General features: G+C 36.4%; 3 protein-coding genes and 1 long non-coding RNA gene across 6 annotated transcripts; 1 reads left to right on the forward strand and 3 right to left on the reverse strand.

The window, feature by feature from the left end:
- The first annotated feature begins 2,148 nt into the window (after nucleotides 1–2,148).
- LOC118032964 (glucan endo-1,3-beta-glucosidase) lies at nucleotides 2,149–3,974 on the forward strand. The gene is made up of 2 exons (XM_035037772.2): nucleotides 2,149–2,308; nucleotides 2,920–3,974. The coding sequence occupies exons 1-2, from the start codon at nucleotides 2,239–2,241 to the stop codon at nucleotides 3,864–3,866; spliced, it is 1,017 nt and encodes a 338-aa protein (XP_034893663.1). The 5' UTR covers nucleotides 2,149–2,238; the 3' UTR covers nucleotides 3,867–3,974.
- Nucleotides 3,975–10,918: 6,944 nt separating this feature from the next.
- On the reverse strand, nucleotides 10,919–12,162 carry LOC140955196 (uncharacterized). Its single transcript, XM_073407115.1, has 3 exons — nucleotides 11,296–12,162; nucleotides 11,020–11,196; nucleotides 10,919–10,954 (listed from the first exon to the last, which is right to left on the reverse strand). Exons 1-3 carry the CDS (start codon nucleotides 12,160–12,162, stop codon nucleotides 10,919–10,921), a joined length of 1,080 nt encoding a protein of 359 aa, XP_073263216.1.
- Nucleotides 12,163–16,066: 3,904 nt separating this feature from the next.
- LOC140955936 (uncharacterized) lies at nucleotides 16,067–18,017 on the reverse strand. The gene is made up of 2 exons (XR_012170716.1): nucleotides 17,763–18,017; nucleotides 16,067–17,022 (listed from the first exon to the last, which is right to left on the reverse strand). It is a non-coding gene; the product is annotated as an uncharacterized lncRNA (long non-coding RNA).
- A 2,101-nt stretch (nucleotides 18,018–20,118) lies between these two features.
- Nucleotides 20,119–24,535, reverse strand: LOC118032962 (zinc finger CCCH domain-containing protein 55). 3 transcript variants are annotated; one of them, XM_035037771.2, is made up of 8 exons: nucleotides 23,302–24,535; nucleotides 22,562–22,738; nucleotides 21,364–21,543; nucleotides 21,193–21,284; nucleotides 20,796–21,053; nucleotides 20,588–20,669; nucleotides 20,269–20,458; nucleotides 20,119–20,174 (listed from the first exon to the last, which is right to left on the reverse strand). In XM_035037771.2, the coding sequence occupies exons 1-7, from the start codon at nucleotides 24,312–24,314 to the stop codon at nucleotides 20,284–20,286; spliced, it is 1,977 nt and encodes a 658-aa protein (XP_034893662.1). In that variant the 5' UTR covers nucleotides 24,315–24,535; the 3' UTR covers nucleotides 20,119–20,174; nucleotides 20,269–20,283. The 3 variants fall into 3 exon arrangements, with proteins under 3 accessions (XP_034893662.1, XP_034893661.1, XP_034893660.1); XM_035037770.2 differs by having other exon boundaries at nucleotides 20,588–20,723; nucleotides 21,193–21,281; nucleotides 23,302–24,534; XM_035037769.2 differs by having other exon boundaries at nucleotides 20,588–20,723; nucleotides 23,302–24,533.
- Between the last annotated feature and the right edge of the window lie 718 nt (nucleotides 24,536–25,253).

Below are 25,253 nucleotides of genomic sequence, written 5' to 3' on the forward strand. Positions count from 1 at the left end.
CCTCCAGTGGCCATCATATGAGCAAACTCAAGACTCGAACCTGAATTATCATATTCTTATATGGACACATGCTCGTGGGTTCAAGGTATTCTGGGTAAAACGTCTTCTTCTTAAGGAACAAGAAGATTTAATTCTCTTGCTCAAACCTGAATATTTTTTACATGGCCTTGCAAGACTCCCATCTCCTGCCTATATTAACTTAGACATCGAAGAATCCCCATCCCTTTCAAGAGATTTTCTTTGTAGCTGTTTCAAGTGTCCAAACTCAATCTTTTATGCCTTCCAACCCATATATATCAGTCTTGGAAGCATCGTAATTTCTATTAGAGGCTTTAACAACTTCATCAGGAAGCAATTTTGTAGATCCATATATATGAATTCTTCTTATTTTATATATACTTACCATTATTTTCTTGCTTTATTATTAGATGAATTTTTATCTGCTCTTTCTTAATGTTACATGCTGCATGTAGGTTCACAATCCATATATGTGTTATGGGGAAATGGAATGCTTACAATTGAAACGACTTATAAAAATTATAGTTTGATTTAAAAAAAATAAGTAACATCTTTTTTAAATTATTGAAATGATAATATATTTTGATCGATTTTAGATCAACTCGAGTTAACTCGTTAAATTCATTATTAAAAAAAAAAAAGTCGAGTCAACTTAGATTAGAAAAAAACCCGTCAAACATAAGTTTAAGACTGAGATAACCCTATAAAAAGTAATAGAAAAAAAAAATTATAAATCTTAATTCTCAATCAACTCAATTTTAAATGATTAAATTGAAAAAAAAAATAAATTAAAAAAGGACAAAAAATGACTCGAGTCAACACGGGTTAGCTCTGCTAAAACCCAGGTCATAACAAGATAAGTCCATAGAAAGCAAAGAAAAAAATAATTATAAAATTTGATTTTTCAATCAAACCAATGTCGAATAATGAAAATTTCAAAAAAATTAATTAAAAAATAGATAAAAAATGACCCGAGTCAACACGAGCGCAAAACTCGCGACCCGAGTCATGAGGGACCAGTATAGCTTCATAGAGAAGAAATTAAAATAAATTATGAATCCCTCCACTCAGTAAACCCAATATTATTAAAGGACAAAATAAATTAAAAATAATAATTTTTTTTTAAAAATAAAAATAGTCCTAACAATTTTTTAGGATCAAAGCAAAAAAAAAAAAAAAAACTCAGCTTTTAACTGTTTATTGCTATACTGATAGTTAGCCAAGCTCTTTGGAGTATATGTGAATTTCCAACTGAAAGAATAAAGTAAAAACAAAGAAATAAAAAAAAAATATCCACTAATGATAAACTACCTAACTTGCATTACTGTAAAATAAATATCGAGTAATGAAAAAAAAAAATAGAGTTTTGAATTACGTCTCTCATGATAGTCGTCCTTACATAAAAATTTTACGTTTTGAAAACCTTCATACATCTTAATGGATGCGAGTGGACGTGTGTTTCATGTAAGGTTAGTGGGACGACTGTCAAAACGACGTCAGAAGGGAAGCGTAGGTGATTTATTTCTTTTTCTGCAAATACTATGAGAGTTGAATATTCTAAGGAGGCATCCTGTCGGGCAGCATAAACCATAGAATACCGTGTCTTACACTGCTAGATGGGTGGAGACATCCTGTTATCTTGTTAGAAAAGGAACCAAATTGCTTGCCGGTTTCATGAGATTTGTCATGACTAACCAGGTACGTGAATGAGTTCGTTTGTTAGACTGGTGGAAATTGATAAGCACATCTGACCTCCGGTTTTAGTTTCTTGGCTCGCTGAGATGAAGCGTATCGGTATGGCCAGTTGACTAGATTGTTCTGCTGCTAGCATGCTCGCTAATTCCCATATTCTGGAACTTGGATCGTTGAATTTAGACACCTATCTTCAAGTTAGGCCGCTAAAATTATTGTCTGGACACCAGACCGCGGAATTTTCAAGAGGAAACCCAGAATTAATGAAGACAACGACGTTGTAGAAAATCAGGCATTCCACCATTCAAGGCAGACGGAACGGTGTTGACCTTTTCACATTTTGTTACGTGTCATCACTATGTTTCAGTCCGGCCGCCTTGCATTGCTGACTGGACAAGACGTCCGAACTGATAGTAGAGCTAGGACCTCAACTCTGAACTTAATATCATCGTCATTGCTTATCCCACCTATAAATAGAGGTGCAAGGAATTGGGAGGTTATAATTCATCTAGACTGCAAAGTTCTACAATGAACACATTCATGGCTACGACTATCTTGCTGCTTTTTGGTTTGATGATCTCTCGCCTAACACTTTCAGGTATGTGTATATGCAAATTTGTAATTTGTTCACAAGATGATAATTTTTAGGTAGTATTTGGCTTAATTATCATATATATATAATGGCTTGGATGTGCTAGAGATCAAGCTCCATCTTTGTTTGCAAGGATCCACGGAAGTGAGCATCGTGTTCAATTCTTGCACTAATTAAGGGCCTAAGGTCTTTGACACTGTCCATTGAAGTAACATCTAGGACAACGATAAAAAAAAAAAAAAAATAGAAAATCTCCAAGGTTGTATCCTTATGTCACATATAATGTCAGTTATTGAGCTCTTGATCTTGTCAGGCTCCTCACTTGACTCTGAAGTTAGTCATAAACTTAAAGTCTGTTGTAAGAGGAGTAGTCAATGGACTAGGTTGGTAGCATTGATTTTTCCGGCAAGGGTTGCATGAATTTCACTCTGTTGATAAGCTAGTTTGTTCGGAAAATAACGTTTGTGCTTCCAAGTCCGAAGACATCAAGAGCTATTTACAGGCTATTTCTTAATCACAAACAGTATTAAGAACTAGCATCATGTATACATCGCAGTACTGATGGCTAGCAGTACTCTTACATCTAAACTCATCAGCATTCGGTTTATATGTTGCAGATGCACAATCCATCGGGGTTTGTTATGGAAAGAATGGAAACAATCTGCCATCTGATCAGGAAGTTGTGAGTCTTTACCAAGCAAATGCTATTCGAAGGATGCGAATCTATGATCCGAACAGAGACACACTTGAAGCCCTTAGAGGATCAAACATAGAAGTCATCCTTGGTGTCCCCAACGACAAACTTCAGTCCCTTACTGATGCCTCAGCTGCAGCAACCTGGGTTCAAGACAACGTTGTGGCCTACTCATCCAATGTCAGGTTCCGCTACATTGCTGTTGGCAATGAAGTACCCCCTGGAGATGCAAATGCACAATCCGTTCTACCAGCAATGCAGAACATACATAACGCAATAGCATCCGCCAATTTACAAGATCAAATCAAGGTTTCAACTGCGATAGACACAACTTTGTTGGGCAGCTCCTACCCTCCGTCGGCTGGGTCCTTTAGTGCCGGTGCAAGTTCATACTTAAACCCTATCATCAACTTCTTAAGGACCAACGGCTCACCACTTCTTGCAAATGTGTATCCCTACTTCAGCTACAGGGACGACCCACAAAACATTGATCTTAGCTATGCCTTGTTTACCTCACCAGGTGTCGTGGTGCAAGATGGTCAATATGGATACCAGAATTTGTTTGATGCATTGTTAGATGCTCTTTATGCTGCTCTCGAGAAAGCAGGTGCCCCAAATTTGAACATTGTTGTATCGGAAAGTGGTTGGCCATCTGAAGGGGGGACTGCAACAACGGTTGAGAACGCAGGAACTTTCTACAGGAATTTGATTAATCATGCAAAACAGGGGACTCCCAGAAGATCTGGACAGGCTATAGAGACATACTTGTTTGCAATGTTTGATGAGAATCTGAAGGCAGCAGGAATTGAACAACATTTTGGTCTCTTCCTCCCCAACAAACAGCCTAAGTACCAACTTACTTTTGGTTAATAGAAAAAACAGTGTAGTATGTTACACCGAATGAAGGTTTGAATAAGAGTGTTTGTGCTCGTGTACTACCAGACTTATTCATAAAATACAATAAACTTATTTGCATTATCTCTAGTTTCTTGACTGTTGCTGACTAAGTTGCTTGATCCTCGCAAGAGTATACAGACTACTGTTTAGTTTAAATTAAGAGAGAGCAAGAGAAAATTAAGAGACAGGGGAGGAGTCCAACCTGTATAATTAATAAACATTTTATCATATAATATCAAATTAGGTGAATCTCCTGTATCATTTTATCAGATACACGTTTTTAAAGTAATCATAACATGAGTATGCTCTGAAGATTAGATTTTTGTTTTATTTTTTAGAACTTTATAAAAAAAAAACAATTAACAAAGATCAAACTTGCAAAAATGTTTACACTAATGATTCATTCTTCACAAAAAAAAAATCCAAAAATATATCAAAATAATTAAAAAGAATTATATTCTAACATCAATCATCGTTAAGGCTTCTTTAATTTTTCTCATATTGACCCCAACATCCTATTTAAAATACATAGTTGCAAAGGTAGAAAGTGATGATGACAAACTGAACGATCAAGAAAAAACTCAAGAAGGAAGAAGATTAAGTCTTGTTTAGGAATGCGATTTAAAAAAAATCTGTTAAAATTCATTTGTTTTTGTTTAAATTTAATATTTTAGGTTTCTAGATTGTTTTTGATATATTGATATTAAAATAAATCTTAAAAATAAAAATTATTATTTTAATGTATTTATATAAAATATATTTTTTAAAAAGTAAACGCAATATAATTTAGAAAAAAAATAAATTTAATTTCACTGGAATTTACTATAATTTATTTATTTCAATTATTTACATACACAATATCGACATGGTTGAATCATGTACTTAAAACAATATCTTGTGATTAAAAAAAAAAACGAATAGACTAAAAAACTTCCTTTTGAATTACTCTTGCAAACAAGCAAACTCAAATTAGTAAATTTATGTGACTATTTATGGAAGGGAATTTATACTATTTACTACTTTGGTATGCATGAGTCCGACCCCTATATCTTCGAATATCTTGCCATATAATAATGTTCACCGTGAGATCGCCTCTTTCTCTCTCTCTCTCTCTGTATGCTGAGAAGCAGGGGAAGAGTTAGAAACTACCAAAAAGATTTTATATCAACATCAAAGAGAATCTTTTAGGGTTACTTTTTCTTTTCTTTTCTTGTTTTTCCCTGTTGTTTGTTGGATTCTTGATGTCTGGCCTAGAAGCTGTGACTGGTACAAAACTCGCCCTAGCTCTGTACATTGTATACATAGCACATATCATGACTGTAAGTATAAGTGTGTGCAACTCTGAGCTATTGTTTGCATATATAGTACATATAACATTCTTTTTTCTTATTATTTCAGTTTTTCACGTTTTTCCTTTGCTTGTGCGTTTGACCTCTTTGCTTACCTGGTTCGGTTGCTTAGGTTTTGTTTGCTTTTAGGGTTTTTTCTTTTTTCTCGCTTTTGGGTCTTGTTTGGAGACTCTTTTTTTCTCCATGAGCATCGCTTGATCTTTGTACTCTTTTTTGTTCTCTTAATAATTCTGTCGTTTTTTCATCACTGATTTTCTTTCTAAGATATAATCCAACTTTGTTTCCTACTCAAACCAGCTGGTGCACAATCTGTAGGTGTCTGCAACGTACGGTTGGGAAATGTACCTTCTGAACAAGTAGTAGATTTTTATAGAAGCAATGGCGTTGGCAGAATGTGAATCTATGATCCAAATTAAGCAACCCTCCAGGCTCTTGGAGGTTCAAACAATATTGAGTAAGCCCTTGGCGTTCCTAATGAAAACCTTCAGGCGTTTGCTGAATGCTCAGCTCAGACATTAGGTTTGAAGCCAGTATCATAGCCTACTCACCCGACGTCAAGTTTCGATAAGTTTCAGTCGATAAGGAGGTCAAGCCTGGTGATGCAGCAGCTCAATTTGTTCTACCTGCAATGCAAAAATATATATATCTACAATGCCATTGCATCTGCTAATTTAGACATTAAGGTGTCTACTTCAATAGAGCAATCTTTGTTAGGTGCTTCTTATCCTCCATCAGCAGGTGCATATGTATAGTACTAGTGCAGGTCAATACATTTTCCCAACAGTCCAATTCCTATCAAGCACCGGGGAGCCACTTCTTGCCAATCTGTATACGTACCTCAGCTATATTGATAACCCACAACATGTCGGTGTAGGCTATGACTTGCTTAACTGAGTAGGATCTGCAGTGCAAGATGGAAGCTTGAAGTACCATAATCTTTTAGATGCATCGCTGGACGCCCTCTACTCTGCACTTAGAGAGCAGGTGGTTCCAACGTGGAGATAGTTGTATCGGAGACTGGCTATGGCCTTCGAAGAGGCATGATGCAGCTACGATTAGTCACGACGATCAATTGAGACTCATTTGTTTGCCGTGTTTGATGAAAACCAGAAGGGTGGAGCTGAAACTGGGAGACATTCTGGCTCTTTTTCCCAGTAAACAGCCCAAGTACCAGCTCCACTTTTCTTACAAGAGTTCTGATTTCAGTTTTTATTTTTTTAATTAATTAGTAGATGTTTTTTAAGGCATTTTTAACTTCATTTTAGCGTGCCTTGTTCCGCTCATGGTTTTACTACCACATAATTGTGGGTTATTATTTCATTTACAAGATTTAAGGCCCCTTCCTGTTCTGTTATGTGTTAATATTTCCTATGTCGTATACCCTTAATATATATATAATATAATATATAATATATATATATATATATAGCTACTGATTACCCTAAGAAACACTTGGGTGCTACTTGTTTATACTATATAAATTGCTCATCGGGCCAATGCTTTTTGGTATGAGCTCCTATAAAACTTGTAGTTTTAACATTTGCATTTTGATTGTAATGTTTAAACAACTTTGTTTTGGTCTTTCTGATCTTTTGTTTTGTTTTCCTCTGGATGTTGCTTTTTTCAATTTCTAATAATATTGTTATCTTCGTCTTTTATCAAATAGCAACAAATAGCAACAACTTCAGACATGGATTTGTTTCTGTGACATGACTATTTGTCAGGGACGAACAGCGTCGATGATCGAAGAGTTACTACAAATGTGCGCTTAACAGATCAAGCTGGCAATCCAATATGCCAGAATAGTTATCCTCCGAGAGAAATCAATCAAGTGGGCAGAGAAGTTGTGAACGCCACATCTGAGACTAATTAATAGTCGTGGTCCTAGCCTTAATAATCTTCAAAATTCTGCCAGAGCATATGATCCACGACGGATAATCCGAGGCGAGATTGTCCAAATAGAAGCAGAAGATCAATTCACTGGGGAGACAGAGATGATTTTTAGGAAATTAGAGAAAGAAAAGCTTTGGTAATTACCGGTATCGCTCATACAATTGTCTGTACGTCCAGGCTAAACTTGACAGCCTGTTATTTTTTTGATGAGACCATGCAATTCTCTTCTTTATTATGTTACTGCAAGAATGGTGATCCAAGCTAAAAGATGATACACACACACACACACACACTTGGCACTTGCAGCTTCCAGATTTTGAAAACATCAGGTCGATGCCATAGAAACATTAATAGTATTATGGATCCTGGAAATTAAGCCACCTCAGAATCTTCTCTTACAGGGTGATTCCATGGTTCTGTTTTTCGGGGACTGAAAATACTGCTTTGGTGAGATCCTATGGATTACATTATTAGTACATTAACTTTATGTTTTTTCTCAATTGAGTATATAGACTTTAATTTTCTTCATTTGAGTACAACAACTTTTCTAAAACTTCCAATCAACTACTTCCATTAGTTGCTCCTTTCAGTTAGGATTTTTTTTACTTTGGTGAAAAAATAGCTAAGATGCTCGTTAGCCCAAATCCATTACCATATTGTATGACATTGTGGTGATGAACTGCATGATTTACATGGCATACATGATGATATTGTAAGATAGGCTAACATGCGGTACTAGCTCTAAATGTCTCCCAGTAATGTGGAGAATTTTATAGAAACAGTTAAAATTATGCAGAAGAGGAAATTGAAAGAGTTTGAAAAGATTGAAAAGAAGAAGTGAAAAACAGAATGCAGATTTTGCTTTGAACAGTGGAAGTTTTTTACTGTTTTATTGAACTGAAAAATATCGTTGATTGCTTACTTGTTTCAGCAATCTTTACACGTTTAAATAGACTTGAAACAAACTGAAATTGCTAGTTTGTAGCACTACAATGTGCCACGTTCAGCTGACCACTAACATGACCACTAACATAAATGTACCATGTTCAGCTAGCAACATAACTGACTCCTAAAGACTAGTTCACGTCCTGAAGACTAGCTCTAGTCTTTTATTTCAGCAGAATTAAAATAACAAAGACAGACAATACTAAAATAAAACAAAGGCAGCAACTTAAGGCATAACTCCAACACTCCTCCTTGCATTAAGGGTTGCATACTCCTATCAGCCTTGTGAGAAATTCGAACCTGTTTGTAGGAAGTGCTTTGGTAAACAAATCAGCCATTTGATCTTCAGTCTTGCAATAAAGTAGCTTAACATCTCCATTCTTCTGCACCTCTCGGATAAAATATAATTTGATGTTGAAATGTTTGGTTTTCCCATGAAACACAAGATTGTTAGAGATTGCTATAGCTGCTTGATTGTCAACTAAGATTTCAGTTGCTTCTTCCTCTTCCATATGTAAATCACGCAGTAACTTTTGAAGCCATAAAGCTTGGTTAACTGCAGCTGTGGCAGCAATGAACTCTGCCTCTGCAGTTGATTGTGCAACAATGCTTTGCTTCTTAGATGACCATGAAAATATTGTTGAGCCTAGATTGAAACAAAAACCAGAAGTGCTTTTCATGTCATCAATGAATTCACCCCAATCACTGTCAGAAAAGCCATGCAATTTCAGTGTTTTACATTGCATAAATTTAACACCAAAACTGCATGTTCCTTTGATGTAACGCAGGATACGTTTGGCTGCCCTCATATGTAGCTCACTTGGACAATGCATAAACCTTGATAGAAGGTTTGTTGCATAAAGAATGTCAGGTCGGGTTGCTGTCAAATACAGCAAGCAACCAATCAAGCTTCTGTACTTTTCTTCATCTACCCTGCAGTCCCATCCTCTTTGCTTGAATTTATCCTTCTGATTCATTGGAGTAGCAGTTTGGTTTGCAATTCTCCATTTGGAATTTCTTCAAATCTCCTTCGCATATTTTTTCTTGACCAATGAAGATCACTTCTCTGCTTTGTTAATCTCCATGCCAAGAAAAAAACTCATGAGTCCAAGGTCACTCATTTCGAAAGCTTGCATCATGTCCTGCTTGAACCTTTCAATTTGCTGCAAAATTACTTCCAGTTACAAGTAAATCATCAACATAGAGGGACACAATAAGAACATTCATCATCAATTTTCTTCACATAGAGGGTTGATTCAGAAAGACTTTTCTGAAATCCAAACCCTGTCAAGTAGTCATCAATTCGGCCATACCAGGCCCTTGGTGCCTGTTTTAATCCATAAAGTGCCTTCTTCAGCATGTACACCTTGTCTTCTTCTCCTTGAACAACAAATCCAGCAGGTTGTTCAACATAAATTTCTTCTTGTAAATCGCCATTGAGGAAGGCTGATTTTACGTCCATCTGGAACACTTTCCAGTTTTTGTGTGCAGCAACAGCAAGCAACAATCTGATGGTGTCCATCCTTGCTACTGGAGCGAATGTGTCTGAATAATCCACCCCATACACTTGAGCATACCCCTTGACAACCAGCCTTGCCTTGAATTTGTTTATGGAGCTGTCAGCATTCAGTTTGGTCCTGAAAATCCACTTGACGCCAATAATGTTCTTGTCTGCAGGTCGATCAACAAGTTCCCACGTATGATTTTTTTCAATCATGTGTATTTCCTCCTTCATTGCTTCCTGCCATGCTGGATTCATCTGCGCATCTTCATAATTTTCTGGTTCACAAACAGCCACATTGCTCCTTTGATAGATTTCTTCAAGTGATCTGGTGCCTCGTACTGGTGATTCATCAATTGATTCATTTTGCAGGGGAGTAATAATTTGATCATCAAGCACCGTGATCTCTTGTGTTTCATCCCAATTCCATTTATCGTCTTCATGGAACTGCACATCCCGTGTAATTGTAATCTTCTGGGTTTGAGGGAGGTATACTTTGTAGGCTTTAGAAATTGTGCTATAGCCAACAAAGATACCTTGCATTGCCTTCTTGTCCAGCTTGTCCCTCTTAATCTGTGGAATGTGAACAAAATATGTGCTGCCAAACACCTTAAGAAAACTAAGTGAGGGTTTGTAATTATACCACACTTCAAAAGGAGTTTTTTCTGTCAAAAGCTTTGTTGGGAGACGATTTTGCAGAAATACTGTTGTGTTAGCAGCTTCTTCCCAAAAAACTTTAGGCAAGTTCTTCTCATGTAACATGCATCTAGCCATCTCTATTATGTATCGATTTCTTCTCTCACTAACCCCATTCTGCTCTGGAGTGTAAGGGGTTGTGAGTTGATGTTCAATGCCAGCTTCTTCACAATAAAGATTGAATTCTGTTGATGTGTATTCTCTGCCATTGTCTGAACGAATTGCTTGAATTCTGCAGTTGCTTTGATTCTCCACATTCTTCTTGAATCTCCAGAAAATTCCAGCCACCTCTGATTTGAATTTCATGAAATAAATCCAGCACATTCGAGAGAAATCGTCAATAAACAGCAGGTAATATTTATTGTCATTTAATGATGGTGTGCTTAGAGGACCAGCCACATCGGTATGAATCAGCTGCAGCTTTTGGGATAATCTCCAAGTTGATCTCGGAAATGATTTTCTATTCTGCTTACCAAACTGACAAGCATGACAGTTCAATGTAATTTCAGTAAATGAAGGTATACCTCTGACAGCCTCAGAATTCTTCATGGTAAGCATCCTTTGTTGATGGCAGTGCCCAACCTTTTTGTGCCATAACTCAGTATAATTGAGTTTTTGTTGGGAAAGCATTATGCTCCTCCTCAAATGGTAGAAACGAGAAACTTTTGCTCTTCATTCTGACTTGTAGAATTTTACACCCAGCAGCATCAAAAATACAGCAATGTTGATTTTCAAAAATCACCTTCATTCCTTTCTTAATTAATTGCCCCACACTCAACAAATTCTGATCTATATTAGGCACATAAAAAACATCTGCAATTGTTTTTGTACCTGAATTTGTTGTGATGGCAATTGTTCCCTTTCCCTTGGCTTCAATGCATTCACCATTTCCAATTCTGACTTTTGCAGCTTCTGTAGGCTGCAAATTTTGAAAAAGACTTTTATCAAAAGTCATGTGGTTGGTGCAACCACTATCAATTAGCCAATGGTCTGAGGTGGTTTGAACCGAGAAGCATACAGCCACAAACATCTGATCCTCATCATCTTGGTTCGCGACTTGAGCATCTTCTTCTTGTTTTTTATTTTTGAATCTGCAGATTATTGCCTCATGTCCTAGCTGATTGCACTTGCTGCACCTTGCATCAGGCCTCTTCCAGCATTTGAATGGTGGGTGACCACTCTTGTTGCAGTGTTGACAAGGTGAAAAATTCCTTTTAATAAATTTTCCTTTGTTGTAACCTTGATTTGGTTTAATGCTGCCTGAAGCTGCGTTCTTCCTGAAGAACTTCTTCTTGTCATAGTCTACAAATTTTGCTTGCAAAGCACCTTCAATTGCATGATCCTGCCTCATAAGCCTTCTCTGCTCCTGAGCTTGTAAGGCATTTAGCAACTCTGTCAATGTAATTTTTGACAGGTCTTTAGTATTCTCCAATGTTGTAATTGAAGCTTCATACTTTTCTGGTACTGTGACTAGAAGTTTTTCAACAATTCTGGAATCTGCAAATGATGTTCCCAGCAGCCTGACTCTGTTAGCAATCCCCATTAATTTGTCTGAGTACTCCTTTATAGTCTCAGAATCCTTCATCCTTTGCAGCTCAAATTCACGTATCAAGTTTAAGCTTTGCATTCCACGAATTCTTTCATCTCCTGCATATTCCTTCTTCAAGTAATCCCAAACATCCTTTGCTGATTGAAGTGACATGATCATGGTGAAAATGGTTGTGGAAACAGCAGCAAACAGACATGCCTTCGCCTTCGATTTCTTGGTCTTTCTCTCCTTATGACTTTTGATCTGAGTCATAGTTGGATTATTAGGCAGTGGTGGCACCTCATAATCCTCTTCAACAGCTTCCCACAAATCTAAGGCTTTTAGGTGAGTTTCCATTCTTACTGCCCATAGTTGAAAATTCTCTCCATTGAAGATTGGAGGAGAAATATGGGTGAAACTTGATTCAGAATCCATCACAGCCCTTCAAGAAAATTGCTCTGATACCAATTGAAAGAGTTTGAAAAGATTGAAAAGAAGAAGTGAAAAACAGAATGCAGATTTTGCTTTGAACAGTGGAAGTTTTTTACTGTTTTATTGAACTGAAAAATATCGTTGATTGCTTACTTGTTTCAGCAATCTTTACACGTTTAAATAGACTTGAAACAAACTGAAATTGCTGGTTTGTAGCACTACAATGTGCCACGTTCAGCTGACCACTAACATGACCACTAACATAAATGTACCATGTTCAGCTAACAACATAACTGACTTCTAAAGACTAGTTCACGTCCTGAAGACCAGCTCTAGTCTTTTATTTCAGCAGAATTAAAATAACAAAGACAAACAATACTAAAATAAAACAAAGGCAGCAACTTAAGGCATAACTCCAACAGAGGAAGCAAATCTTACAATCTAATGCATAGGTTTCCAGGTAGCTGCATAAAACGGGATGATAAAAGCATGCAATATTGAAACAGATCTGTAGACTATTCACTGGACCTTTCAGCCAGCCAGAGTATTATTGTATTCCTCTCTCAAGCTGTTGTATTTGTCACTCAAGCTCTTGAAAACTTCTTTTTTATCCTCTAAAGCATCCTTCCTTTTCTTCTCCAGATCAAGCTTCACTGCAACGATTTGACTCTTCAGCTCTTCAACCCTTCTGGTTTTCTCCTCATGCTGCTTCTGCAGTGCTTCCAGCCCAGAAGGGTTTTTTCCTATATTTCCTAGAAGATACTCTAATGTTACCAAATATTACAAACAGTAATTGCAAGAAAAATGAATTTTAAAAAGAAAAAAGAAGGGCACCTGAGAAGGAATTGCTTGAGGTGCCGCTGCTGCTGTCCATGCTAAAGAATTAAGTTAATTCCTGAAGGAACAAAATGAAAGAAAGTTACTACTACTCGAAAAATACCAAGACACAAAATGTTCCCAAGCATTTGTCCCCCTATACATGCTCCTTAAATTAACTGCCTTCCATTTTCCCCATCATATCTGTAACATTGTTTCCTAATGAATGTACCTTCAGAGCCCTGCCTCCTTAAATTAACTTTTCTGTCCAAGACCCACTTATTTAGTTAAAAACATCCTCGTTAAATGTGAACAAGTTAGATGGACATCCACAGGAAGATCTCACACTTTCTACTGGTTTTCTACAATTTGATCATGTGCCTGATGTTTGTGTTTGATTTTAAACCATGCTTTTCCATGGTTCTGGTGCCTGATGTTATATGTTCGCGTGTATGCATGCATTAACCATTTCTTGACTTGTTCTTTCTGGTCTATTTGACGTCACCCCAGTTCCTGAACCGTGTGTGCCCGAACTTATGTTTGCAAAACTATAAAGAAGAAAGAAAAATAGCATTTGCTTTGAAATTTAACTAGAGAAAAACAACTCGATCCAAATCTTTCGTATGCAATGTCCATTAAGGAAGCTTGCTGCCAAAGTGTAATACATTAAACCCAGGCTCGAGTCTTTCCCTGAGATGCATATCATTGATATTCGAATAACACTCAAACGCAGCTTCTTAGAATGCTGAGAAATACCATTTATGACATAGATGAGAATTAAACTCCCTTGGTCACAAAAATCAAAGCAAATGATATGATCACTGCTTACTACTAACAAGTAATATGAAATCACATGTTAATGAAGGGACTGAATGTGTTGGTGTCGAAGTGAAGAAAACTCTCGTGGGGTGAGAAAAACAAAAAGGAAGCTACTATTATTGGATGGGCATCTCATTGATTCTCAAGACTTGGCCCATCTAGTGACCTAACTGGAGCATGTGAGCATGTCCCCAACGTGTTGAGACAGGATTCCCCTATTAGACACATAGCCCATTTATCACCCAAGGGCCTCCATTTGGAATCTCCGTACGTAACAAATACACTAGCAAATTTATATGTAAAAAAGAGAGAGAGAGGAGGAGGAGAACAAAATTAGCTTACTCCATGCAGCTCTGAATGGCATTAGTTTAGAGGAGGGCAGGGAGAAAATTTAGAAGGCAAGAGAGTGTTTGATCTTTGGTTTTATACAGAGAGCTTCAAGATTTCAACAAACAGCGAAAAGCTTCTTCGATAATGGTATATGGAACTAACCTCGGAGTTCACTGTGTTATATCACGCAAGAACTGCACTCTTCTTGCTTTATGGTGGCCCCTTCACTGTGAAATCTGATATGGTGTGACCCCTGAGTGAACAGAAGAACAACTTTATATACAAGCATGACCAGTCATGGAAGGTATAGCTTGGTAGATCATGGGCAAGCAGAAAAGCAAATTCCAAAAACCATGACAGGAGGGCATCTTCCTCTGATGGAAACAAAATCATAGCTGTGGATTCTGGTGCAGATATTTGCCTGGCCATTAATGTGTGAAAGTCCCTCTCGCCCTCCTCACGAGCCTCTTACAGTGCCATCAAGAATCAGACCATAGCGCATGGAAGGGCCAGGAACATGTGTTTCCATAAAGCTGGTAGCGTGCGCAAAGCAAAACAAAAGAGCAACTTCATTGTCCAGTAGCTAAAAGTTGCTTCTGTGATCACAAGAGTTAGCATGTCAGGTTCATAATATGTCCAAAAGAGTTATAAATAGATGAGAAAAATAGAAAATTTCTTAGCTTTCTTTTTTTCCAAGGTGTAAATGGATGCAGCCCATTGTCCAGTGCCTGTTATTCGGAAGAGGATGGCTTTGTCTCTTAAGACAGAAAAACAGAGCTGCAGCTATTATTTGGAATATATTGGGCCATGCTGTGAATTGCAATAATGGGTGTATGGAACTTTACTTCCTAAAACAAGACCATCACAGAAAACCTGGTTTTGATGGCGAATTTCCTATCTGTCTTTTCACAGGTGACTGGACACACACCCAATTAGTAGTGATTCTGGCAGGTGGGCTCAAGCAGGGTTGCATTCTTCTGGTTCATCACTGCCTCATTTGGATCTGACCCACTTGACCATCTGAGCTCTTCTTTTCTCCTTTCGGCCGCTGCTTGCTTGATTTTTCTCTTTTCAATTGATGTGAAGCCATTTTACCTGATTATACATACATATACATATATATATATATATATATATACATATATATATATATATATATATTGAGAGTCCCTTCTTCAAGAAATGTATCGAAAGTCCAATTTTACATTGCCAGGAGAGTTTTTCATATAAGCATTTAATCGATCGATCTTGGTGGAAACAGATGGACATAATTATCTGCAGTACAAAGTTGTTGAACCTTCCATATCATACTATCAGTGGAAGGGATAGACTGGTCAATTTTTTTCCCTAATTCTTTTCTTCTCATTCGAAAACTCTCGTGGACTGTTAGATGACACGGTAATAAAATTATTTTAAAAAAAATTATAATAAAAATATTGAGATGGTAGACATCTATTTAATATTGTTGCAAGAACTAATTTCACAAGTTAACTTTAAAATTTCTCGATTGATTTCGTATTTAATCCAAATTTAAAATTAAATCACATGATAATTGGTTCGAAATAATCCAGTTAACATAACCGGTCCAAAACCAACTCGACAGACCGTAAAAAAAATTCTAAAGAATAAATTGAGAGAAAAAAATAAAATTGACATTAAAAAAACTCACAATTTAATGTCTTGCCTATCACGTGTTTAAAGTTATATTGTATTAAAGTTGCTTTGATGTATGTCACGACCCGAATCCCGGATCCGTGACCGGCAACGTAGGAGCGGTGTCGAAAGGACACCTCACCTACGCTAAGCCTCAGAACAGACATATCAAAAGAACAATTTGTTCAAAAATACGCAGCGGCTCATAATATTCAGAAATATTATATTATTCAAATACTGATGAAACCGAACGATAATTATTAAAACAAAAATAATAATTCATAATACTCATTACATTGTCAAAATCCAAATTTAATTTAACCAAGGTAACAGTGGAGCATCTAAGACATCAAATCAAAACTGAAAGGAAAACCTCGCGAACAAGCAAGGCATACCGACCAGAACTGAAGAAGCGGAAACACTCAACAAAGTTCCAGAAACTAAGAACCTGAAATAATATTAAAAATGAGAGGTGAGTTCAACCAACTCAGTGAGGGAATAACATTTAATATACATTTTAGATATTTCAGATATTAATAAGTTGTAAGATGATTTATCTTAATATACATATACATATACATATACATATACTTACTAAACATATTATCATAACGTAACATATAGTTATCATAACGTAACATATTATTATAACGTAGTGGATTACATGTCAGAGATCAGATGACACCCGAAGGTGACCAGATGACACCCGAAGGTGACCAGATGACACCCGTCGGTGACCAGATGACACCCGTCGGTGACCACTGTGGGATGATCAATCGCCACAGGCTGATGCCTCTCTCACCAGCTAGGTAACAGAATACTATGTGCACACAGGCTAACTATTCTCCGTTAGCATGGAGTACTGACAAGTCCCATATCAAGGCATAACAAATATTCACATAATCATCAAAGAAACGTATATCATATCAAATAGAATTTACTTTAACAGATTGCGAGTGCAAATTCAATAATAAATTAGTACTCGGAAAATAAAGCAACATATATAAATATTCAAGAAATTTACTAGTTGTACTCATTGTATAATCAACATACATATTTATTTATATTATATGCATATTAAAGATTATTCCACTCACCCGGAAAATACTCTAAAGGAATGTCAGACAAAAAGACCCGAAAAATCCGATTAAGGATCGTTAGGAGAACCTACAATAAATATATGCAATATACTCAAAAACAAATCAAACAAAAGATACCAATGCATAAAATAAACTGGGCTTAATCTCCCAAGTTTAGGGACTAAAATGACAATTTTCCAAAACAGGGACCAAAACGTAATTTTACCCAATTTTGAGGACCGAACTGTAAATATATAACCATACTGAAATTTATCCATAATCAATCCTCAATTCTGTCCAGGATATATCATTATGCTCCAAGGACCATTCTGGAACTTTACCAAATTTTTAGGGTCAAATTATACTTTTTGTCAAATTGGAGGACCAAACTGAAAATATCATATCTTCCTAATTATACTGGAATATTACCCTTAAATCATCCTCAGTTCTGTTCAGAACCTCAATTTATGTCCCAGGGACCAATCTGTAAAATTTCCAAAGTTTGGGGACTAAACTGCAATTTCTGCAAATTGAGGGACCAAACTGAATTTTCGTCATCTTCAACCTCAAACCCAGAATTTCAACAGATCACCTACTGTTATCCCCTGATTTCTAACACAATTTCACCATTTAAACAAAATCATAACTCAAAAATCATTATCCTTCAATTTAATCTCTCAAAATCAACTAATTAATCAAATACCCACAATAATCAACTCCTAACCTTCAAATTAACTCATCAATTAACTCAAAATACAAACTTCAAAACTCTACAATTAATCAAAACCGAAATTTAACATATTATACACTTAAAACCATAAATCTTACCTTTTTACTTATTTCCTCTACTTCTCTTCTCCTTTTCCCCTTATTTTCCCTTATTTTCTCTTCTTCTTCTTCTTCCTCCCTTTTCTCTTACGGTTTGTTCTTCCAATATTCAGATCCCTCTTTTTTTTTCTTTTTTTTTTCTTATTTATATTTATCAACCATTGGTCAATTACCACACTACCCCTCAATCATTTATACCCTCTCTTTAAGCCTCCAAGGGCTTTATTGTATTTTTCCAATCTTTTCAATTTTCAAAACATTACAATGTAACTCAATCCACTTTATTAGTTTATAAACAACCTGGTTGAGCAATAAAACAAAACAAATTGAGGATGAAATGGAGAGAAAAACAATGAAATTAACAAGAAAAAAAACTATTGATCATATTCTTTATTCCAAATTTAAAATTAAATTATATAAGAGTTACTCGATGTAATTCTACTGATTTTTTCAGTCCAAAAACCACCCAAATAATTGTTAAAACAAATCTTACAATGAAATTGAAGGGGGAAAAAAGATAAAATTAAAAGGAAAAAAAAAATAGAAAAGAAGAAGAAAAACAAAGGAAACTTCATTAAGTTCTCCAAGTATTTTTTTAGTATAGTATGTAATGGTAATATATATTTTTCTTGTTTATCTTCTTCCTTATTGAGGATATCATCTTGTTCGGGGTGTTTTTTTGTTTTTTTTTTTTTTTTTTTGGTCATTGAGGTGTGTATCCTTGGATGATTAGTTTCTTGAACTTGTCAGGAAAAATCTCAAATAAGGTGAATAAATGTCTTTCATTTCATGAAAATGAAATGCGAGCGAAGACAAAAACAAGGTTGGTATGAGAACTTGGGAACGGTTAAAACATCGCCATGATCACTGTAAATTAAGCTCATTTACAACTGAGAAAACAGAAGCAGACATTTTGATGGGGGGAGGGTGTCATATCTGTACCAAAAGCGGGCAACTGAATTAGATGCAGATGACATGTTAACATCACAAACAACACAGGAAATGAGAGTCAATGTCATCTAAAGACTACTTGACAAGATATCTGTATACAACATAAAACTGATATCGACTAGTCAACTGCGGTGGTCCATAAGCTCCTCTATGCACGATGGAGAAGATATTGCTCCAGACATGATCTTATGCAGGCAAAGGACTGGGGCCTAGCTTCAGGCAGACACTTTGATCAATCATGTGAAATTAATTAGCTTTATTTATACTCTTGTCGCAAATCTGAACTAATTGCAATTTCTCAGGTTGCAAGACTGCTCATAGCTGCAGCAACCATTGCAATCCTAATCCTTCTTTATATGTTAGCTATCGCATATTCAGGCGAATATCATTTGGGACTGATGCTTGGACTTGAATGGAGCTCAAGAACGTGGAGTTGCAAGGCAAAATCTGATGACGAACATGAGATGGCCAGAAAAAAGGAAGCACATGCAGAACTGCCATTTTCCACAAAACCATACCAGAACACAGAGGATCCAGTCAAGTACCAAGAAACCACAAGAATTAAAAACAAACATTTCAAGAAAGCTGAGAGGGAAATGAGTAGGATACCCAGAGCATCTTCCAACAATGTCAGCACCCACGTGACAAGCGTGGCCTTTTCCCCACATGTGGACCTGACGCAACAACATGAGACAAAAGAGTCCTAGAGAGCGTGCCTTGATCATCTGAAAGAGAGAGAACCAAATTTCACCATCACTTTTTTCAACCTTCCTTCTCTTTTTAGTTCACTTTCTTCAATGATTCCAAAGCGGATAGAAGTTCTAACTTCGATTAACAAAAATCATGCACCAACGTCAAGCTGGGAACATAAGGGAAAGGACCGTTTTTTTTCTTCATATCCTACTCAGCATGATAACTACGCATTGAATTCTGATCCTCTTAACACCGTTTAAAAGGCTGCTTAGTGTTCAACAATTATAAGACAACGATGGTAAAAGATTGTAAACGTGATATTGTCATAACAACAAGAGCCATGATATTTGAAGTCCAGCTACAGTCTGTGGTCCAGCACACAACCTACAGCAGGGCAAGAAGTAGCTAAGAGAAGATCCTACTCAAACTAGTTCGTCCGTCCACCACGTATGTAAAATGCAGTTGCTGTTAGTAGTATCGTATTGATGACAAGGATGGCAATCTAGCTGAGGTAATCTCTGCGGATCTACCATCAAGTGCAGGTATCATATGGGCTATACATCAACAGGATCTTTCTTCATTCTATGTGCTTCTCTATTTTTCTGCATGGACAAACAAAAAACAATCCAAAATCATAAAGAAATCATTTGAACAGTATGAAAAGTTCATACATCTGTCGCCTCAGAATTCAAATGGAGGAATGATGCCTTACCCTAGTTAAGTTTATCTCTTTGGCCACACTAAACTTTATTACCTACAAAACATTGGCTACATCCAAAATATAACCAATCAGAAAAAAGGATTGTCCATTGGAAATAACCTTTTGTTTCAATTGAATCAAATTATAGCAAGCAGGTAGAACCTTGGCATTTAGAACTCAATTAGAAGCCTCGTTGATGGTAGATGTGGTGGGTACTGATGCATCATTTTCAGAACACGAAGAGACGGATAACTCATTGCTTTCTTCAACTTCGGCCCAAGATGGGGACATGTCCGGATGCTGATTCTCAAAAGATTTTGTGAGGCTATCATGTTCCAAATTGCTTCCATGGCTACAAAACACAAACCAGAACATACGGGGGCAATAATAGGGGGGGGGGGGGGTTGTTCAGATCTAAAGAAGAATCACAAATGGCATTTTGATATAGCAGATGAACCTTACTGAGTCTGCAATTCAATACCTTTCAGTGAAGCTCTCCGCCTTGCAATTAACAGTGTCATTGTTCTGAATGCAAGCTGCATTCACTTCATCCTGAAGATTCTCTGCAACAACAGGAACAAGGGTGGATTTAGATCCACCTGAGCAATTCCCATTGTCTGCCAAAAGCAAGTTACATTAGTAGTACCAAAGCTTCTCCATCTCTGACCTAATATGTTTCAAACACTAACCTTCTAATGTTATCTCATTCTTGCCATCAGAGGTTAGAATATCAGTTTGATTGATGGGAGCATGATGAGTGGGCAGAGAAATGGGAGCACCAACAGAGAGACTATGCTGGTGATGATGTGCATGATCTCCCCTCAAGTCTGGAAGTTGCAGATTAATTAACCTTCTCCCCTGGAGTTCAATAGCTTGCTGCAGCTCTGCCTGCTCCTCCAATTTCCTTCTCAGCATCATTTCTGGAGTATTATAAAGCATTCTTGCTCCTGTAGAAGAGAAATTGAACAAAGATAAATCAAGAAAAAAATTATGATTTTGACAGCAGAAAAAATGATGAAAAAGGAAATAAATATATTAAAAAATACTTCTAAGAAGTCCATGCTTGATTGTTTATGTTTTACTTACCAAGGTGAAGATCACATAGCTCTCTAGGATCAAACCCTGAAGGGCTTGAAGCAGGTGAAAAACCCCCCCTCTCCAGTAACTGTTGCGTCCTGCTGTTGTTTCATTGACAAGTAAATCATAAATGCCAGAAGTGAGACAGTAAAGATAACAACTGAGAAATGGATACCATACTTGTTTGCAACTTTTCCTTTCTCCTTGTATGGCTTGACAAGCACACGCGACTCACAGATATAATGAGGGTTTCCCTTTGCCAATATTTCCTTCACAGTCTCTGGGTAGACAAATGTAACAAATCCAAACATTCGCTTCTGCTGGTATGGAATCCTGACATCTTGAACTGGTCCAAAAGAACTTTAAAAACATAAAAAGAAATTATTTTAATGACATTGCTCGGCATTGGCCTCAGCAACTGAGAACAAAGCAAGATATATCACAATTTTTTGCCTCTTCCAAATTCATGTTTCAAAAAATTTCTAGAGAAGAGAGCTGTAAATCAGACTAAATACAAATAGCGATCACTATTTTCATTCTCTGATTATCAAGAACAGTCAAGAGACTCAAAATCCTAAATCCTATCCCTTCAACTCCAGAACAGGACTACAAACACACACACACATACAGTCTTAAAATCATCACCTCCACAGCTTAGCAATATATTCTTCTTTTCTTCTTCAAATAGACTAACAGCTTTTCTTTTTTTGTCTTTTTCAACTAGGCATGCATATTCATTTCTCATCTATCTCCAGCCAATACAATAACAGATGCTCAGATGCAAACATGATAGAGTGAAGGCATGCAAATTATAAAATCACCTGTATAACGCTATTCACTCTGCTAACTAGAAATAAAAACCACACGCAGCATGTAGATTTTTGGTGCTGACATGCATAGCTTAAGATAAAACAAGGTGCAAGCCAAAATGTGCTCTCAAGACTCAAGAGAACCAGGCAAACTTACTTCACTTTCTACCAAAACATATATGCATCATGGAATGCAAGCAGTTCATTTTATTGAAAAAGATAGAAATCCCAAGTTGAAGTCCTAAACTACCAAGGCATCAAGCCCCTTCACCATCATCAGTCAGAGGAATGCAATGATTGCAAAATTAGTCCCTCAAACCAATAAAAATTTCATGACAATTGGCAGCATAAAGTTTACCAATATTCTCAACTTTTAACAATAGGACTTTCTACCATGTACACTTCATAAATTGTGCTTAAATTTCTTTGGCATAAGCATGATTTCATCGTTTTGCAGACATTCTAGCCAGTCCCTGGCACTTACCTCTAGGTAGTACTTGTGTAAGTAAACCAAAAATAATAACCAAAATTGATAATTTAAGAAGAGTAGGTGAAAAGTGGTAATTTACCTGAAATAATTTGAAACATCTTCATCTTTGAAAGAGCTGTCAGCTGGGAATGTCAAGTATATCTGTCTAGATGCTGAATTTGCCTTTTCAGCCATTCCCATTGCCAAAAAGTCATTCCTTCCACCACGGGTCCGGCCAAACTTGTAAAATTCATCACCCATCATTGCTGCGCCAAATCTGCAAATATCGACATCCACAAATTGCACCATTACCCAACCCATAATTAAAATTCCAGGAAAACGTCAAATTAAAAGGACAGGAGTGTTTATCATTAAGCAGAGAATCATGTGCATGACGAGTTCCATCAAATCATCCATTAACACAAGAACAGAATCTAGACAAGAAAAGGAACGAATCCATAACCAAAACTAGCTCGATTAACAAGATTCGTTTTTCTCTGATCTTTTTCCTTTCTTTGTGTGTACTCAATATGACTATTTTTCTCTGCCTCCATAAAAAAAAAAAAAAAAAAAAAAAAAAAGACTCTTTCTTTCTTTGGCCAGCCAAAAAATAGACAATAAAAACATGCTGAAAGATGGAAATACGTACCTATGGGGCATCTTGGTCTCATCTTGCATAGTCATAAGGGATTCTTCAATTAAACAATAATGCCCACAAATTGACACATAACAAATTAAGACTAAATTTTCACCACTAGAACATATCGAAATTGAAAATCTTGACACGCTATGCAAGGATAGGGCATGCTAAAAGCAAAACTGGTAATCTTGAATATATACCTCTCGGCTTCATTTTGTTGCAGCAACAGAAAATTCATGTGCTTGTTATAAGCCAACCTTTGCTGCTGCTGGTGCTGCTGTACAGCCTTCATTTTCATCATCTCCTCTTGCTGCTGCTGTACAGCCTTCCTTTTCATCATCTCCTCTTGCTGCTGCAAATAAAGTTCCTCAATTTCCCTTGGTGAACTCACAAGAGCACCACCACCATTAACCTCAGCCATATTTTCATCACCATGACCAAACTTGCAACTTTCTCCATTTTTGCAAAACCCTCTAGCAAAATACAGACACGGCCTATACCCGAGACCAAAACCCCCATCCTCAGCACCAGAACACGCATCACTATCTGAAAACCTCCTTCTATGCAAATGGACATCTCCATTAGCAACTGAATAACCTCCCAACTCAACCCTTTGGTCCATAAAGTCCTCGTTTTGTGAAGAGGGGTCATCGAGGAACGACATATGATCATCTGACTGATACTCGCCAAGGAAATCGGCACTGTTATTGCTGCTAACACCACCGCCATTACCACCATTTCTCGAGAATGGCGACACCAAAACAGTCCCAGAACGTATATTATCATAGGACAAAAAAGGACTGCTCTTTGGGCTAATTGAACTCTTACTGTCACTCTTATTTGGCAACCCGTGAACAGACCAAGGATTTGGAGAAGGGTTTTTTGAAAAGTCAGGAAAAGAACCATTATTTGTGATTCTAGGAGAAGATTGTGGAAAGGGGTTGGTATTATTACAAGGCCTTGCTATGGGATTGAGTGGCGACGGAGAAGAGGGTGTAGAAGGTGTAGATAACGTGTTAGCAGAGAGTCCTAAGTGGATTTTTGCCTTGAAGACTACATTTTGCAAGAGGATTTCAGGGCCAAACGCTAACCGTAACAAATCTTTTTCAGTAGGGTCTTGTATGAGAATAAAACCCATAATTCTAGAGGCGTTTTCTGGATCTAAACTCTTGAGTTTCGTTAACAGTATGTTAGTTATCTCATGAGTATCCATGGCAGTTTTTTTTAGGATTTTTATTTTGATGTTTATTAGAGTGTCTGTTGATGGTGGTGGTGGTTTACAATTTTACTTCCAGAGAGACATGGAAGCAGAGAGCCAACAAAATGCGAGAAGTGGTTGTAGTTCTGTGTGTGGGCGGGGGAGGTTTGTGTGCATATTTGTTTTTTCTCTGTTTGTTTAGAACAAGTAACTCGAGGAGGAAAAGCGAGAGATTTTGAGACAGGGTTTTGAAGAGAAAGAAGCGGGTTTGGACTTGAATTAAGGAATATGTACGTGTTAAAAAAATTATAATTATATTACAAATTACAAAAACATACTGAAATTATGGGTAGAATACAATTAAAAGAGTTTATAATCATTTGTGCTCTTGACTTTTTTTTTATAATTCGATTTTTTCTTTTTTTAAAGTTGAGTTTTTATTATTTTTATTGTTTTTTTAAGTTTTTTTATTTAATATTTTATTAATTTTTAACTAATATTCATGATTTGTTTTTATTTATTTTTTTATAAAGTTATTGCGATATTAGATAAACGTCCTAATGTTTTTTTTAGTCTAATTTTATGAGTATATATTTTTGTTATTATATAATTAGGTGAAAAATAATTTTTTTTAAAAAAAAAAAAAACAAAGTTATTAAACCAATATAAGCTTATAACGCAAGCCACTAGTTAATCTTAGTCGATCTAATAAATTATTATCTTAATATATTTTTTTAAAAAAAATCAACTTTTAACTAAGTTATCCGAGTTGCGTTTTCACTTGCATGCCTTGACCTTTTTTTGTCATATTTTTCCTTTGAATTTTTTAAGTAGTCACCAAGTCGACATGGTCAGGTTATGATAGCTATTATATGATTTTGTTTTTGTTTTTTGATTTTTTTTACATGCTCTAGAAAGTTTTAATTCGGCCCGCAAAGTAGTACGAGAAATAAC

The sequence above is a fragment of the Populus alba genome, chromosome 1, assembly GCF_005239225.2.
Source record: "Populus alba chromosome 1, ASM523922v2, whole genome shotgun sequence".
Lineage (NCBI taxonomy): Eukaryota > Viridiplantae > Streptophyta > Magnoliopsida > Malpighiales > Salicaceae > Populus > Populus alba.